This window comes from Crocodylus porosus, unplaced genomic scaffold (assembly GCF_001723895.1).
Source record: "Crocodylus porosus isolate Cpor-Errol unplaced genomic scaffold, CroPor_comp1, whole genome shotgun sequence".
NCBI classification, from domain to species: Eukaryota; Metazoa; Chordata; order Crocodylia; family Crocodylidae; genus Crocodylus; species Crocodylus porosus.
This window is the reverse complement of record NW_017728911.1, coordinates 41,412,301-41,430,058: the sequence shown is the minus strand read 5'-3', so window position 1 is coordinate 41,430,058 and position 17,758 is coordinate 41,412,301. Positions and strand designations below refer to the sequence as shown.

At 54.6% G+C, this 17,758-nt stretch overlaps 1 protein-coding gene across 4 annotated transcripts in view; it reads right to left on the bottom strand.

Annotated features, from left to right (window-relative positions):
- The window catches only part of FRMD5 (FERM domain containing 5), a 252,495-nt gene that overhangs the window by 45,002 nt on the left and 189,735 nt on the right, over positions 1-17,758 (bottom strand). For all 4 annotated transcript variants that reach the window (XM_019533922.1, XM_019533923.1, XM_019533921.1 and 1 more), the window contains exons 2-4: positions 14,236-14,340; positions 9,989-10,031; positions 8,548-8,626 (exon numbers count right to left, since the gene is read on the bottom strand). In XM_019533922.1, the coding sequence (XP_019389467.1) occupies positions 8,548-8,626; positions 9,989-10,031; positions 14,236-14,340 (227 nt within the window). The remainder of the gene's footprint in view (positions 1-8,547; positions 8,627-9,988; positions 10,032-14,235; positions 14,341-17,758) is intronic.

The window sequence follows — 17,758 nt, the reverse complement described above, 5'->3', positions numbered from 1 at the left end:
GGACTGGAGCCAGCTCAGGTTACCTAAAGAGAGAGGCTGAGGGTGTGCCTCCTCTGCTGGGCCCATCCTAATCAAATGGTCACAGCACAGAGACTTTAATCACAATGTCACAGGGCAGAGATTTTGGGGAGAAACCAAGGTGGCTTTCTGCCACAGATGCAGCCTGACCCAGGACGGATCGCAGAGTTTCCCTCCCCGGAAAGAGAAGAGTACAAGCAGCAAAGTTGAGGGCAGAGAGATAAAGGGCCTAATGCCAAAACAAGGGGGAAACCTGGAGCTGAGTATCAGCAGCAATGGGAGAGGCAGAAAAGAGGCAGAACAAGACCAGAGCCTTTTTGAATGAAAACGCTGTCCCTGCACCAGGGATAGAGGCATCCAGCTCCTGAACGTCCCTCCAGATCCCACCCAGACTTGCTCCTCAGACGGGCATCCCACCAGCCGTGAGATACCCGTGCAGCAGGAGGGAAAGCCTGTCAGCTTCAGCTCGTCTTGTGAGCTGCAGAAAAGGGGCTCCAGAGGAGCCAAGCACAATGACCAAGCAAAGATTTGGCTATGCCCAGACCAGTGATTCGCAACCCGGGGGTGCCACACACTGTTAGGCGTGCTGATGCGATTCCCAGGATAAACCCAGAGATTGGAAATAGGAAGCCAGAGAGTGAAAAGCATCCACCCTGCTGTGGGTTTTGAGTTCTTTGCAGCAGAAGAACCGCTCTATTATCTTTATACGTTAAATTAAAGGGCTGACATTTTCCAAGGGGTGCCTGGAGTCTACCCAGGGGTGCCCTGAATCTATCAAGGGATGCCTTGAATCCTAAAAGACCGAGACCCGCTGGCCTAGACAACACCTATGGATGAGGCACAAACTGCACAAATGCAACTTCCCTATAAAGAGGTATCAAAGACGAGCCTGGCAGGTCCTTCCTGGACTTGAGGATTTCTACTACCACAGCTCAGCCATTCCTGCTGGCACTTCTGCTGTCTTTAGTCAGGATCTCCTAAAGCCAATTTAACTCTAAACTGAATGGAGCTTTTTCTCTTCCCTGCCAATTAACCAACACCTTAAAGTCGGTATTCCCCCTTCGCAATGTATTTCATTCTTTCTGATGTGGTGAATGCTGACAAAATGGTGGTTGGCCTCTATCCCAGCATAGACTCACAGACAAGGAGGGTTGAAGGGAGCTCAGGAAGTCACATCTAGCCCAACCTCCTGCTCCAAGCGGGACCAGCCCCACCTGCATCATCCCAGCCAGGGCTTGGTCTATCAGGGGCTTAAAAGCTTGCCAGGATGGAGGCTCCCCCACCTCTCCGGGCAGCCTGTCCCACTGCTTCACCACCCTCCTAGTGAAAAAGATTTCCCTGATATCCAACCTCAACTTCCCTTGCTGCAGCTTGAGCCCATTACTCCTTGTCCTGTCATTTGTCCCCACTGAGACCAGCCCAGCTCCGTCCTCTTTGCAGCCCCCCCCCTGCAGGGAGGTGAAGGCTGCTATGCAATCCCCCTTGGTCTGCAAACTAAGTAAACCCACTTCCCTCAGCCTCTCCTCATCAGTCACGTGCCCCAGCCCCTGAACCATTTTCACCGCCCTCCGCCAGACTCCTCCACTTCACTTCCATTAAAAGCTCGGCTTCATTTGAATTCTTCTGTTTTCAAGAAAATGGATCTCACCGGGACACAAGAAATGGGGGAAGAGAGACAGCTTTCCACAGCTGGAAATGGCAGATATGCGATGCAGAGGGAAAACTGCCACTGAAATATGCAGTCACATTATCTTGGAATAGTCCAGGGACTTTCTGGCTGTAGACCTGAAGTAATGCGAAGTGCTGCTGTCTTTTTCTTCCTGCTCTATGTTTGCAACAGACCTCTCTTTGATGACCCCCATCGATCATGTTTCCACCCTCGAGAAGTCTAAAGCTGAATTGTTTTTTCCAGTTTCCTTATTATACTTGAGAGCTGCAGATGTTTCACTAATCTCTGGATTATAGAAAAGACATATAATTAGCATATTGTATGCATGGTTTAATGCCCGCATAATAGCAATTGCTATTCAGACGGATGTCATTGGCCATTTCACATTTAAATTAAGGCCTAATCACTGCATGGTTAACATATCATCTGCAAACCAAATGCACGTCTTTTCTGAAAAACAAGGAGGCTCGTCGGTCTGGCAGTTAGGGCCCAACATTACTTTGGCTCTTTCCTGGCATGCTTGAAATGTGAAAGCAAATCACAATTGGGGAAGTTGACTCCAGGGCATGTTCTGGTAGCAGCAGAAAAGCTGGCGTCCTGGACCTAAAGTTATAGTAAAATAGGCTCTGTTTGTGACTGACTGGTTTTGTTTTAATCTGCTGGTACCTAGGCTAGCTAGCAGGCAGAGGAGAGCTGGCCACAGCCAGTGTCTTAACTTTCCTAGACTTTTAGATAAGGACTCAAGTTGTTGGCTCTCCATTGCAAGTCAACCTCCCGTGCATTTTGTGCAGCATCAGGAGATGAACAGACCTCCAGACCTTCCCCTATCCTGGCCTCAGTTCCCACTTTTTTCTGTTTTCATACACATTGCTCTAAAGAGAAACCTAGAGAAGTTTATTAATGTAGAGCAGAGGCACAGAACCCTGACCGGAAATATCCCTAAGACAGCACAATCCCAAAGTCCATCCCCATCAGTTCGCCCACGTGATGCATCATGTGCTCCCTGGCTCTTGACTCGTGACAGTGGCATGGGTTATGGGTCCTCAGTCATCTCTGCGGAAAAAAATAACACCTCCAATTTGTTACTTTAACGCGCTGAAAAGACTTTTAAAGTGGCGGGAAATTCCGCTTGTGCAAACAGAAACACAGTTGCAGTGCCTTAAGGGGCAAGTCTCGTGTTGTGTACAGGCACCCACTGAGGCTGTAGGGGGATTTAGAGGTTTTCACCTCCAGGCTGCTGGTTGGGAACAAACCCACAGGGGTGACTGACTGAAGGCCTGGGGAGACTAGAGCTGGGGCATCTGGCAGTCCCCAGGACACCATATGGCAATACTTGCACTGTGCTCCGACAATACAAATGAGAGCTTATGCTACTGTTCCTTTCATGTGCAGCTAAGTAGAGGTCTTTATTCTCCAGGGCTGATAATCTAATACCTTCCACTGGCGCTATACTCCAACACTTCATTTTAAAAAATTTAAAAAGCAGCAATAACAAGAACAAGATCAATGACCGTATAACCCTGGGGGTACTGGGGGACCGGGAGAGCAGCACCTCTGCTCTTCCAAAGTGCTGCTCATCATCACCCATCATCATTTATACCAGGACAGCCAATAAAACCCACTTGTACACTAACCAGACACCCTGGTTTCACATGAAAGAGTATTACAGGGCTCCATCTGCTAATGGCATAGCAAAACACACGGCTAAATGCACCAATGGGACGTTTCACACACGCGCTTGTGCAGGCTGTAATCTAGTTGCAGGCACTTCATCACAGGCTTTGTTCGAAACTTGCATGCGGGTTTGAACCTAAATGTTTTTCCCTCCTTAGATGCAGGAAATGAATCCACATCTCCCTAGGATACTCTGAGCACTGCCAGAGAGATTAGAATATAATCACCACCCCAGTTCTCTTAATTCAGGTTTAGTTTCCCCAAAATGCCTGTCTCCTTCCAACCAGGCTGAGAGCATGGTCCAGAGAAACCATCCCACATCTATCCCTGCAAGTACCGTTCCTCCAGCCTGTCTTACCACCCATGTCCAGCACTTGACTGCTTTCACTAAATGTGGATTGTGAAACTGGGATGTAGAATAAGGGTCACAGACTCCTCACTAAAAAACTCAAATACAAGCAGGGCAGAAAACTCTTCCAGACTCCGAGAGTAGGTCTGAAATGGGCACAGCGCATGTGGCGGCACTTTAACTGGCCATCTTCCCAGTTGTCTTTGCCCCGAAGACCCATCATTCAAGTGTAGACACCCCCAAAGCCTGTTTTCCACCAAATAGGCACTGACCTTGTGCTTAGTCTGGTTTCTTTCCCCGAGTCTGCAAACAGCTACATTATAAGAGTGACCAAATGCAGCTTCGCAGAGACACGGCCCATCTGCCTGAGATCACGGCTGTTGGCCCACATCACTGCTAACAGACGCCCCGGCTGCAGCCCGCCGTAATTCTGGGTCACCCCAGACAGCAAAGCAGACACCTTGTCCAGGTTTCACTCCACCGTGGCCCCTGGCTTTGAGAGGAGCCCAGGCCTGACTCCAGAGGCTATCTTTCAAGTGCTGGCTGGCTAAGGATGCTCTGTATCCCCAGCTCTCCCCAGCATCACATCAGGATGGGGACTGTCCAGGCCTGCCCAGGCACCAGGACCATGAATGAACAGGCAAATTTACTAAGAAAAGACCCAAAGAGAGTAAAGCAGATAGAACAAGGCTGCAAATGCTGCACGCCCCCCCCCGGGCATATCAGCAATGCCTCGGGCTTCTCTCTTCTTTCCTGTTGCATCTGCATCCCTCCCCTGGAGGGGCCTGTCCCCCTGGGAGAGCCGTCCCAGCACAATAACCCCCCGTGTCCTGGCTCTCTGTGCTGCCTGCTCCCAAACTTGTGATCCCAGGAGGAAAACATGGAAAATTTTTATTGCATCACTGAGTCTATCATTCAGCAAGGGAAGGCCCAGTGCCCGGCACCACACTGATTTTACGTTTGCTTTTAGCCAAGCAGGTCTAACAAGCAAAAAAGAAGTTGAGTCAGAGATACTCGAATGCAGACGCCCATCTCCCTTTGATCTCCCTGGAGGAAACTGAGCCCTGGGAACAGCACTGACGACTCCTGACCTGCGCCACAGCGCGAAACACGCGGCGCTGCTGATCTGAGCCTGAAAAAACACACGCCACGAACTTCTCGGCATTCTCTCTCCTGTCAAATTCGCCCTCTCCCCGTTGCCAAGTCCAGCGATTTTTGGAGCCTCCTTTGCCCAGTTGGTGAGGACACTGAGATTTGACTGTAATTTGTTCCATCTGAAAGAGGAACGACACCTTGGGCAGCGCGTGCCGTGGCATAAACACCTTCCCCCAGTCTCTGAGGATGTAAGACCTGTCGGGTCGTGGGTCAGGTCCATCTTGCCCAGCCTCCTCTATCGCACGGGGGCAGAGAGCAGATGCTGAAAGGGAGACTGGATCGGGCACGCGCCGCAGGGTTATTCCATACCCCCTCGCTCAGCGGCTCTCACGCTTTTTAGACTTGAGGCACCCCGGGATAGACCCAAGGCAGCCTGCAGATAAGACCAGCTCTTAGTTTTCATTTGCTTTTTTGCTACACAAAACTACTCATGCCATGTTTCTGAACTCAGAACTGGGCTGCATGTTTTTGACTCTCTGTTTGAAACCTCTGGGTTTATCACGTTTGCACATCTAACACTGCGTGGCACCCTTGCAAGGATCCCCAGGCACCCTGCCGGGCCATGGCACCCTGGCTGAGGATGCTCCCAACCCCGGCGGCGTCTAGACAAAGCCAAGCTGCTCTTTAATACACTCGACACGGTGCTGCACCTCCCCTCCCCTCTCCTCCTCCTCCACTCCCGTTCTGCGGCATCGGGAGAGAGCAGCAGCCATTTGTTACCTTAACGAATGACAGTGAGAATTAATCAAAGTCTTGGGGCTACATTTATTGCCTGGGAAGAGTCCAAATGGCTGCAGAGAGCTCTGCCTTCCCCAGCTCGTCGTCCGTCCGCGCAGCCGCGTTCGAGCAGGCCGGACGAGGCGGCCAGGCTCTCGCACCCGTGCGGCCTGGCGCTGGGAGCTGCGTTCGTTTTGCAGGCGGGTGCTGGGAGCAACATCCAGCTAGGGATCCTTCCTTGACTTCATAGCAGGTGCATGGCCCTTTTAGCCGGCAGGCGTGGGGGGGGAAGGCAAACCCCCCAGTCTGCACCCAGGGGTAATATTTCTTCCTGACCCCAAATCTGGCATCAGGCTGATCTGAGTGGAGGGGCAAGACCCGGATGGCTTTGGGACCAGCGGGAGCCCAGTCCCCATCGCCAGCCTGGGCTGCAACCAGCATCCAGTGCCTCTAAGGGAGGTTTAAACCCCTCTGACACTTGTCAGGGCTCCACAACAAGTGGAGGTGGGAATCTCAGCTCTCCGGGCTCGGCACATCCCAGCTCACAAATCGAGTCGGGTTGGCAGTTCCTCCCTCCCAGCCCGGAGACCAGCGGGCCGCAGTGTGCGCGCCCCCGGTGCTGGGGCAGCGCATCTCCTCTGCCCTTCACCAGCAGCATCTGCGAACGCGCTGACGCCCGGCGTCGCGTGCAGCCTACGAGGGCGCGCGATGACCTCCGCATCCTCGCTGAGGAGCGTCCCCTCTCCAGCCCCAAGCCAGCGTTCGCTGCTCCCTCCAGGTCCCTCCACATGCCCGGCCTTTCATAGTCAAACGCTGAGTTTCTTCCCACCAGGTTCTCACAGGGTCTAGGACATTTTATCCCAGTGTTTCGGGCAAGCTTCTGCCCTAAGTCGTGCCATTTGAGTGGGCTTTCTAAAGCAAACCTGCATTGTCTGCTCAGCCTTCAAAATGTGACATCTCCATTTCTGAGCCACTCCGGGGGCAAGAGGCTTTGGGCAGGCGCCGCCTGTTCGAAGGGGCAGTGAAGATCGGGTGAAGTGCGGCTATTTTAAGAGGACGGCGAATGGTCCTAAACAGAGCATCTGGCAGAAGGCAGGCAGGAGAAGAGGTCCATCCTTTACCTCTCAGGCTCAAGACGGGATATTTCCGAGAGAGGGAGCCTTTGCAGCTGAGGGTCTTTGGATTTGCTGGGGCCCACGGCACGATGCTGCTCCTACGAGTCTTGGGTAAGTCTGAGCTGAGCCACGCGAGTCTCCAAGGCGCTTCTGATGTATCTGCATCGCCTCTCCCTGGGACAGCTCCCCTTACCTGCCCTGCTTGATTGCAGCACTGGTGCACAACGGTTAGCTGCAGGATCCCCTCGTTAAACCCTGGCAGGGTGTCGTGGCACTTGCATCGTGGTCCCCACGTGGTTGGTGCATGTGGCTGACTCCTTTTACCGGAGCCTGCCTGGGAGAAGAGCCAACGCGTGCTCCCTGCATCTCAGCGCCTGCCCTGACCAAGGACTGGGCTGCGGCTGGGGCATCTATAGCCAAGTCCAAACCCTCCCTCCTCCTCCAAAAGGCTGCTGGTCTTATAACCATCACCAGGCACCAGAAGCGGCCAGAGATCACGAAAGCCATCAACAACTGGCCTGGCCTCTGACCTGTGCACATGGGGGGTTTGCAAGGAGCCTGTTTCTCAGAAGTCCCTGCAAGGAGTCTGCAGCTCAGCATCAAAAGTCTCCCCCGTGCCCTTTCGGACAGCGGAGCCGCTGCACATCTCCTGCCCTGTGCCCTGCTCGGGGCAGGGGGGCAGCGGGGTGCATGAGCTGTGGGCCAGGCCCCCATTCACTTATGCTTTAGAGCAGTGGTCTCCAAAGGGGGTGCGCAAGATGATCCATTGGGGTGCAGGAAGAAAATATGAGAACTTATATTTATATAAATATACATATATTGGGGGTGCGTGCTCAAAATTTTTTTACTGATGGGGGTGCGCGATCAAAAAAGTTTGGAGACCACTGCTCTAGAGCAGGGGCACTCAACCCCCGGCCCGTGGGGCAGATGTAGCCCCCTGTGCCACGTGGTCCAGCCTACAGGGCTCCCCATGGGCCTGCAGGGAGCCCCGCAGGCCACAGCCCCATGCACGTGGCCCGATCCCAGTGCATGGTGCTGGGCAGAGGTGGCATGGGGCCCGTGGAGTCTATATTCATAGGTGGGACCAGGCAGAGGCAGCACAGGCACCCCAGAGTTTGGTCCTTGCATGTGGGACCAGGCCGGGGTGGTGCAGATCGCAGCATGCTGGGTCCGATCCCGACCCTGCACCCCTCCCCGACCCCCGGCTCTGGAGGGGATCAGAGAAGCACGACCCCTTCCAAACGCACCGCACCGCACCCGGCAGCTCTGCCGGCCAATTAGAAGAGCGCCAAGATGCTTTAAGGAGGAAAGAGCATTTTTCACTCTCCCCTCATGTTCCAGCTCCTGCTCGAACCCCCTGAATAATGTGGATTTCGGGAGGCGAGCAAGCCCGAAGCACTGCAGCCAGGATGGGGGAGACGTTGGAGAGTTGCAAGGAGCCGAGGGTTGGACCAGGCGCTGGGGCCAGCCTTCTGAGCAGGCTCCTGCACACATTCATTAGTGGGATTAAATCAGAAGCTTATGAGCACCGTCAGCCGGTTTGGCACTGAAGGCCAGCACAATACACGGCAAGTGCAGTGGAGGGTTTTTCATGCTCCTGTAACTGCGCGGCGAGTCCTGCCCAGAGAAAGCTGGCATCGGGTGGGCATTGCTATAGCTCACATGCAGAAGAGCTGCCACGTCCTGGGTCAGACCCCAGGTCCGTCTAGGAAGGTCTGATTCACAAGCCCTCACTCCTGCGCGAAACCTGGGTCCTGCAATACCCCTAACCTTCCTCCAAGCCCCGGGTGAGCGCAGAGCCTGGCTGCGCAGACCTGGCTGGTCCCCTCAAGCGCAGCCATCTGCCTTACCTGGTGATCTCCTCCTTCAGGGCGGCGGGGTCGGTGGGGTAAAACTTGACGCGGAAGCACATGGTGAAGGGAGGCTGGGCTGCAACGCAAAACGACAACGTTACGGTCGCCCGCACGGCAGGCTCGGAGGCCGTTACGCCTGCGCCCTCCTGGGAGGGCAGATCCAGGGCGCACGTCTCTCCGCACTCGTCTGTCCTGCCTGCCCCAGGACACAGCCCGCGTGTTTCTCACTGGCAAGGCGGGCGGGGGAGACCACAACCCAAAGCACCTCCTGCCCTCAGGCGCTGGGCCATGAAACCCACTCGTCTGCTCTGCCCGGCGCATCATAATATCATAGAAAATGAGGGTTGAAGAGACCTCAGGAGGTCACATCTAGTCCAACCCCTGCTCCACGCAGGACCAGCCCCAGCTCCATCATCCCAGCCAAGGCTTTGTGTCTAGCTGGGTCTTAAAAACCTCCAAGGATGGAGAGTCCCCCACATCTCCAGGGAGCCTGTTCCAGTGCTTCACCGCCCTCCTAATGGGAAAGTTGTTTTTTTTCTAGTATCCAACTTAAACCTCCCTTGCTGCAACTTGAGCCCGTTGCTCCTTCTGCCCCCACTGAGAACAGTCCAGCTCCAGCCTGGAGCCCCGCCGACCCCGAGGCCACGTGGAGGACCCTGCCTGCCATCCGAATTGTGCGTCTGTCCCCTCTGCAAGTGCAGCGGGTGTCCGTGCACACTCACACACATGCACACAGAGGGCCAGACTGCGAGCGGGTCTCTGTCAGGATGGAGGGACGAGCTAAGCATCTTCCATCCTATCTTATCTGGCTGCACAACCGCTGCTCGTTGGGGCCGTCCCCGTGCTCTCAGAGACGGCTCCCTGCTGCGGTCCCACCGGAAAGCGGGAGGCTGGAAGGACAGAGGTGGGGGGGCTGGCCACACAACGCCCCGGCCGTTTTGCACTGGCCCCTGGAGCAGAGCAATGGCCTGGGGAGATGAACCTGAGGGGCAAATCAAGGAATATCCGGTCCATCCAAAAGGCTGAACGCAAAGGAGCAGGTTTCCACTGCACTTCCTGGATTGCCCCAACATTATCCGGGGTTTGATCTGCTTTGCAGGCAGTGAATCCTTGCTTCGACTTGCAAAACAGGTGACTACGCTTGCACATTCCCCTTTGCTTGCTCAGATCACGTGTGTGCTTGATGCAAGCAAAGGCGGGTTTTGCACATGCAAGGCAGAAATATTTACAATTTGTGACCCAATTCAGACCCAAGAAAATTTCCCTTTTCAGTTTAACGGGGTGCCTTCAGGGAGGCTCAAACAGCACGTTGTCCACAGGGAATTAGCCCTATGATTCAAGCGTCCCACCCACGTGGCAATGTTAATACAATCACGGGGCACATGTGCACGCCCTGCAGGGTATCTGCACACTTCGACATAGTAGATGCAATACTTACCCCTCATCTGCTTCACAACAGACTTAGTGAACTCCAGCCAATGCTGCAATGAAAAAGAAACAGAGTTTTAAAAAACAGCATCATATTCCCTGCAGTCCCGGTGGCATCTCTCCAGAGCACAGCGCAAGAGACAGGGGAAACGGGGTGGAAACAGAAGCTGGTTTCTTGGACGAGCCAGTAGGCTGAGGAGCAGGATAGTGACCCCATGCATAAAGGAGAGGGCCGGAGACCCCTGGACAGCCCGCGCTGTGCACAGGGGGGTAAAACACTCGCCCCATCTTCATTTTGCAGGGCTGAAAAGATCTACAGACGGTGTCAGGAACATCAGGCCGCTGGGCGCCGGGTCCAAACCTCGATTCCCCGCAGACAGCTAGCCCGCAGTGGGGCCCCTTTGCTGGGTGAAGCGGGTGGGGATTGTGCGAACGTGTGCGCGGCTGCACGCGGGGCGGAGGGAAGGCACCACGGCTCCGGCAAGGAGAAACCGCTCCGGCTCCCCCCGACTCCAGGGCAGCCAGAACCCTGCTTCCCCGGCACGGATCCACGAGCGAGCTGGGATGAGGGGGGCACACCCCACGGGGCCAGGCAATGGGCCATATGGTGTCACAGCCTCCCCAAAAGAGCCGTCGTCATGGGCAGGACTAGGCCGGAGGATGGGTCACCTCCCTCCCACAAGACCGAGCTGTAACTCTTACCGGAGCCACGTGCTGGGATGAGGGATAAGGCACCTCTGCAAGGCCAGGACCCAGCTCTCCGGGGCTGCAGTTCAGCCCTCGCCTCCAGCCACGGCCACTGACCCCATCCCCAGGGCCGAAGACTCAGATGAGCAACCCATGTGCACCTGGAAGTGGCTCTGATGGGACCCCCCTGCCTCGGGTGACGTCCTGGTTTCCTTCCCCTCTGAGAACAGGTCCGGCGTGGCCGTGGCCAGGCCTGCATCTGCCATGCACCTGGCTGCTCTGGGGAGCATCCCCCGGACCCGTGGGGAGCTGCATGCTACAGACCCTCGGCTCCCTGCCGAGAACAGGCCTGTGTTATCGCCAAACGAGGCTGGAAGAGGACACGAGCGCTTGCAAAAAGCTCTTGCCGCTTTCACAGAAAATCCTGTGTTTTCTCGCCCAGGGTGCAGGGGTCCGCGTCGCGAAGGAGCCCGTCAGCTCAAAGGATGCTGTCGGGATAGCTGGCAGCAAGCAGGGTAGAGCCACACCTTATAGACCAACTACATCAGAGAGGCCCAAGCTTTTGTAAGCAGCAGCTGTGACCCCTGCCCATGCAGGGACGACTTCCGGCCAAGACCTGCTTCGTTATTACCAGCCAAGAGAAATGCATATCATCGCCCCCCCACTGACCAAGCCACAGGTCTTCCCCTCCTCTGCACGGCCTGCTTGAAGCCAGCCAACCCCAGCCAGAAAAAAGGCGTGGGAAATGACAGCCCCGTTCACTGCAGCAGGTGAAAGCCGGGGCTTGTCTTCCCAAAGTGATGCTCACGGCGCCTGCAAGCAGCGGCCCAACGGCAGAAAAGTCTTTTGCAATGCTCGCTGCTCAAGTCTGTGGCCAAGCTGGAGGGTGTTGCCGGCCCCTCCAGGCTACTTGAGGGAAACACCTGCCCCATCCTCCTCTTGCAGGCACCAAATCCTAAACGCAGCTCGCGGAGCCCCCAGTCCCCAGGGAGAGAGCCCCAGAGTCATGGGCGCCTTCCCTGCCCCAAAAGGGAGGACGAGGGGGAGCCGTTCAGCATCTTCATCGATCTGGAGGATGGGATGCAGTGCAGCCTCAGCAAGTTTGTGGATGACACCAAGCTGGGGAGGGTAGCAGATACGCTGGACGGCAGGACCGGGATTCAGAGAGACCCAGAAAAAATTGGAAGATTGGGCCAAAAGAAATGTCATGAGGGTCAACAAGAACAAGGGCAAAGACCTGCACTTAGGACGAATGCTTATCTTCTCGCACCCTTCAGAGGACCCCACGGCAGCCCTGGGGCCCCGGATGAGAATCACTGCCAGGCAGATACCGCCCCCCCCCGGGTACTGGGTGCACTGGGGATTTGGCCCTGTGTCTGCGGTGCGATGAAAGCAGGCGGCAAGCCCCCAGCCACAGTGCCGGCTTCCCTTCCCCTCGGGCCCCCCCACGGGCTCGGTAGACCCATTACACAGCTGCGCGCGGACACTTTGCGTGCGAGGGGAAACGTCTCCTGCACCCACGAGACCAGGTTGAGGAGACGGCTGCATCCGTCAGGTGGTGAACGCAGCACTTGTAGCTGGAAACACAGCCGGGTTTAAGGAGCAATTCGGCCACACGTGGGCCCTGCAGAGACTGGTCCAAGCCCGACTGCCATACTCCCGAGCTGACCTGGGTGCCATACCATGGACCCGAGGTGTCTGAGGCCGGGGCGATGGCTGGTGTCCAACCAGAAGCAGTGTAGCCGGGCCCTGCACCCAGGCTGATTCGCTCAGGCTAACTGGCCTGCCTGAAGCACCGTGCAGCCCAGCTGGAAGAGTGCCGTGCGCCTCTCCAGAGCCAACGTGGGCACGGTCATGGGCCTCTTAGGATGTACTGAGGGATTTCCACCTGCACACGTAAGCAAATCACAGCACGCAGCTGCCTTCCAATGACCTGCAAACGGAGAGAACCTGCTGCCATGCACGCGACGCCAGGCTGCATTTCTGCACCCGTCTTGGCCCACGAGCTTGGAAACAAAGAGCTGACACACCCAGGGAGGCACTTAGCAATGCATCAGCATCACTGCGGGGAAACGTTAGGGTCACCACCCCCCAACCCCTTCCCGTGAGGTTATTCATCTCCTGTGACCATGCAGCACCAGAAGCAAGGCTGGAGGGACTGCAGCCCACGCACAGAAATGGGTGCAGTTACAACGTGCCAGGGATGGGAACAAACATTAGGACCGTGTGCCGATCACTCAGGCACATGCAAAGCTACGAGGACAAGGGTGCTACCTCCATGGTCCCCAACGGGCGTTTGTCTGAGCTGCCTGTAAAAGCCTCCAGGGAAGGAGATTCCTGAGCCTGCTCCGCCGCTCCAACACCCCAGAAAAACATTTTTTCCTGATGCATGACCTTACCCTCTGCTATGAATTCAGCTGATTTTCTACTGCTTCTTCCCCCCTGAGGCTGGAGAGAATGACTGATTGCCATCCCCTGTATCACCCTCTTCGCCGTATTGTAAAAATCATAAACCGGTTGGCATTAAGGGGCATCTCAGCCACCCGTTCCTGGGGCTGCCATTGTGCCTGCAGCACGATGCACTCCGCAGTCCACGTGTGCTTTAATCAACCAGGGGAAACTCCCCCTGTCCCTGCATCAGTTGGTACTCGGCCTCCAAGGGGCCAGCTTGCCCCGGCCCTGTTGCTGCCATCTGCTTAGCTCTGCACCCCCCCAACTCACGGGCAGTGCCTGGGTGAGGGGAGTAAGGCCGGGGCACATGCCTGGGCATTGGTGTTGGCAGATGGCATTGCAGGGCTGGCCCCTGAGCCCCTGCAACCTGCAGACAGACCTCACAAGGGGCATGCAGTGCCCCACCAGCATCCAGCGCAGAAGCCTCCTCTGCTAGGCGTACACCCTTCATGCTCAGTGCATAGGACATATCGCATTGCTGTCTCCTGGGAGGCACATCCACATCCCATTGCATTTCCTTAGGAAGGGGAATGTTATACTGCAGGGTTAAAAAGCGACTGCGGGGGTCTATCACTGCTGCTGCTTTACTTCCATATCAAATCTGCTCCTTTCCCAAACGAGGTTTGCCAGTGCCAGCTCACCTGGGGGGCTGAGAGCTATGCCGAGCCCTCGGGGGGTCATGCATCACAGCTGATGGCTGGAGCAGAGCTGTGCTGCTGATGCCTGAGCCAGCATGGAGCTCAGATCCCCCTCCCCGAGCTCCCAAACGCCTGCAGAGAGAGCAGCTAACCCTCACTTTTGTAAGGCAGGCAGGTAGTCACGGACCCTCCTGCACCGTGCTGCAAGGAGAATCGCTGGTCCTCGAGCAGACAAGGTGGACCACGCTAGCCTGCTAACGAATCCATCGGGGTACATCTAGCCGTGCTGCCTGGTCTCTTTGCATTGCAGCGGAGGACCAAAGGGAGGATGGCCGACGACAGACTGGGATGACTTCTGTTTTAAAGGCTTTGTTTCCCTGTTTGTTTTGCGCTTTGGCTTCTCAGTCATTAAGAACAATTTTTCCCACTAAGGAGGCAGCAGTAAGCACCCAGGCAGGACAGGCACTTCGCTGCCACTTACCCTTTGCTTGTCGGGGTCCACAAACCGGATTCCAAAGTAGTCTTTCTCCAGCAAGTTTAGGTGGTGGCAGAGGAGGTCAAACAGGTACTGCCCCTTGGCATCTCTCTGCAAGAGAAAGAAACGGCGGTTACCGCTGGATAGGCACTGGGCAGCAACAGCTCCCAAAAAAACAGGACCATGGATGTCCCCCCAGTGCTCACGATGGGCTGGTTTCCATGTCCCCACTGGCACGGAGATGGGGACAGAGCTGGGCATTTATCCATCTGGGGTTACCCTCTCCTTCACCCATATTGTACCAGGAATAAAGCTCAGTGGGACCAATCCTGCTCTCCTCGGCACTGCTCCAACCCCCAGAAAGACCCACTGACTTGCAGTGGCTGTGCAGGTGGCCCTGAGAGTCAAACCTGGCCCCGTGGGATGTAATGCGCTGGCCCCTGCCCAAGGTAGCGAGCTCTCGTGTCACTGCGCTTGGGCTGCAACCTGGAGGATGATTATTACCCGGCCTGATCCACGCACAGTCACAGAAACCTGCTCAATAAACTGGGATGTTAGACCAGTCTGCAACCAGCCAACACACCCTCGCTCCGCAGCAGTCCGCTCGCCTCCTGACCAAGCCGGGGACTGATTTGCTACAGGACAGCAGCTTGGTCCTGATGTCTCCTGTGATCGTGACGGGATGGGCCACCAGTACCACCCGGGAAAAGCTCAGCCACGCTGTCCCCACTGAACACGGACAGGGCCCTGAACCCCTTTGGTGACCTGCCTCAATGTCACTAAGTGTAACACGCACAAAATGCACAAGCCATTTCGTATGGCAAAGGCATTCTAGTTTCACGGGGGAAGGCAAGTTGAGGTCTGGCTTCCTTCCAGGGTTTGAGGCGTGAAGCTCGAGTCTTTCGGGAGCCACGGTTGATGCTGGTGCCCAGCTGGAGGTGCCTCAGGCCCCTGCTACGCACTAGATATATGACATAATAGACTGGTTTGTCTGTGCTGCAAAGCATGCGTTTCATTTAAATAGGATTGTGTTTTCAGATGTGTTGTCTTTCAGTCACATTTCCTGTATCTTGGCTGTCTGGATGCCTAAGGGCGCTTGTACACGTTACGTACGACCTGTTGACATACACGGAAAAATCGCCATTTCTCTAGCTTAGTTGCAGAACCAAAGACATGCGCATGATTTTTTGGGGGTCAGGACACCCCGCTGTCACGGGAAACAAGAAACTCATTTTGGTCAGGTAGCAGCAGGGAAGATCAGACCCGTAATAACCACCTTGGCTGAACTTCTTTGCTATACGAAGTTCAGCGGTGTTCTTCTTAAAGAAATTGGTTAAGAGGAAAAACCAGAGGCCTGGCAGCCCCTGATTGGATACTTGGGGTGGTGTTGCGCCAGACACATAGGAAGCGGGGGCTGGGGTGGACCCTAGGGAGAGCCCAGCCAAAACGAAGGGGAACTCCCAGGTGCAAGGGAGTGAGAGAGTCTCTGAGCCTGGGCTGCAAGGGCCCCTCGTTGCTCCCTGGGAAGCTGTAGGGCGACCATCTCCACTTCCACGTGGTGGCTTTGGGGGGTGACTGCACCCCAAAACTGCTATTCCCAAATCCCTTGCAGGCCCTAGGGCTCTCTTGCGGAGTAGCAGGTATCGGGGTGCAGGCCCCCAAACTAACCCTGTGGGTGAGCCCCAAGTCCCAGACTGCCCGGACACGGGTGAGGCCTCCCCAAGAGGTTGCAACCTACAAACTACGCCTTGTCACTGGTAGTGTTTTAAGTTGGATTTGGTGTTTCCCCTTGTTTTCCTTGCCTTTGTTTCCCGTAATGAATCTGTCCTCTGTGTTTACACAGCTTGCGAGGGGGGTGTTTTGTTTATGCAGGAAATCCCAGCCAAATTCAGCATTCCCACTTTTCTGGGTGAGGGCCCAAACCACAGCAAAACTTATTCGGTACCCTGAAATTTGAACCCAGGCCTTGTGGGTGCTGACCGGCAGAGGAGTTAACATAAGGAAACCCTTGACATGCTTTTAAAATCCACCTTCAAGGATTCATGTGTCTCGACTGGTGCCATAGTGCTGGTCGTTTTGCCTTCCCTTGCTGATATTCAGCATTGCTAGAGCCCTCTGCGGACTCCCTGCGATCGCCTCCTCCCCAAAGCAGGAAAGTGTTTCAGCAATGGGCCTCCGCACCCACAGGGAGCTGGCATCACCCCTGAAGCACAGCTCAGCCCTTTCAGTTTGCAGGGCTGGGATCCCATCATTAAATCCACGCCTCCCACTTCGGTTGTCCACCAAAACATGTCTTGGTCCACAGAAGGATTTCCACAAGCAGGAGCCAGGATGGTGCTTGGCTGAAACTTTCATATCGATAGATAGATAGATAGATAGATATCTCTCTCTCTATATATATAGAGAGAGATCTACATATATATATCTACCGCTGAAACCATAAAGGCAGCCAAGAGGTTCTAAAACATTCATCCATTTTAAGGCCGAGGGACCGTTATGCTGCCCCTGCTCCACCGCCTGCAGAACAGAGTCCAGATCCTCGCCCCGTAATCTCCACAGCAAGCCCATAACTTCTGCTAGGCTGTAGCACATCTCTCAGGAAGACACCCGGCCTTGCTAATGACTGTAAGTGATGGAAAATCCATTGTGTCCCTAAGCAAGTTGTTCCAGTGCTTCATTACCTTTGCTGTTCAAAATCTGTACCTTATTTCTAGCCTGAATTTCTCCAGCCTCTCTAGCTAACCAGAGGATCTTGTTAGGCATTTTCCTGCTAAAGAAAAATCTCCTTTCCGTTCGGGCCAGGATTGTGACTGCTTCTTGGAAGAACGAAGTAGACTGAGGTTCTTTAATCCATCTCTATGTTATGACTGAAGGGCCAGCTTATTTTTAACCTGTTTTCCTGCCACCTCCTCATCTGTTGAGCTATTTCAAAAGTCTTTTTCCCTTTGCACTGTTGCATGCCATAAAAAGTGAATACAAGTCTAACCAGCATATGCTTTCACAACCCCATGCTGGGGAAACTGGAAACTCCTATCAGGGCATGTCTACATGTGCATTTAAGCATGCCTAAATTTAATGGGCATTAGCTTAAAGTGCATTAAGTGGGTTTAGGCAGGCGTCTACATGTGCAGGCATTAAAGTGCATTAACGCTGTGTGTGTGGACTGATTTGGGACTAAAGTTAGTCCCAAGTTAGTCCACACACGCAGCATTAATGTACTTTAATGTGTCTACGTGTGTTTTAATGCATTTTAACTATTCACGCCTAAATTTGATACCTGCATTTGCAGGTATCAAATTTAGGTATGAATAACCTAAATCCACCATTTTAATGTGCATTAAGAGCATGCACATGTAAACACATGTGCTTAATGTGCATTAACTTAGGCTAATGCGCATTAAAGCATCATGTGTAGATATGCCCCTAGAAAAGGAAATATCTAACATAACTCTAGTGTTGAATTACAGCCACACTCCATTGGAAGACCTGGATACACACCAAGCCTAATTAGCATTAGGAGAGGATAAGG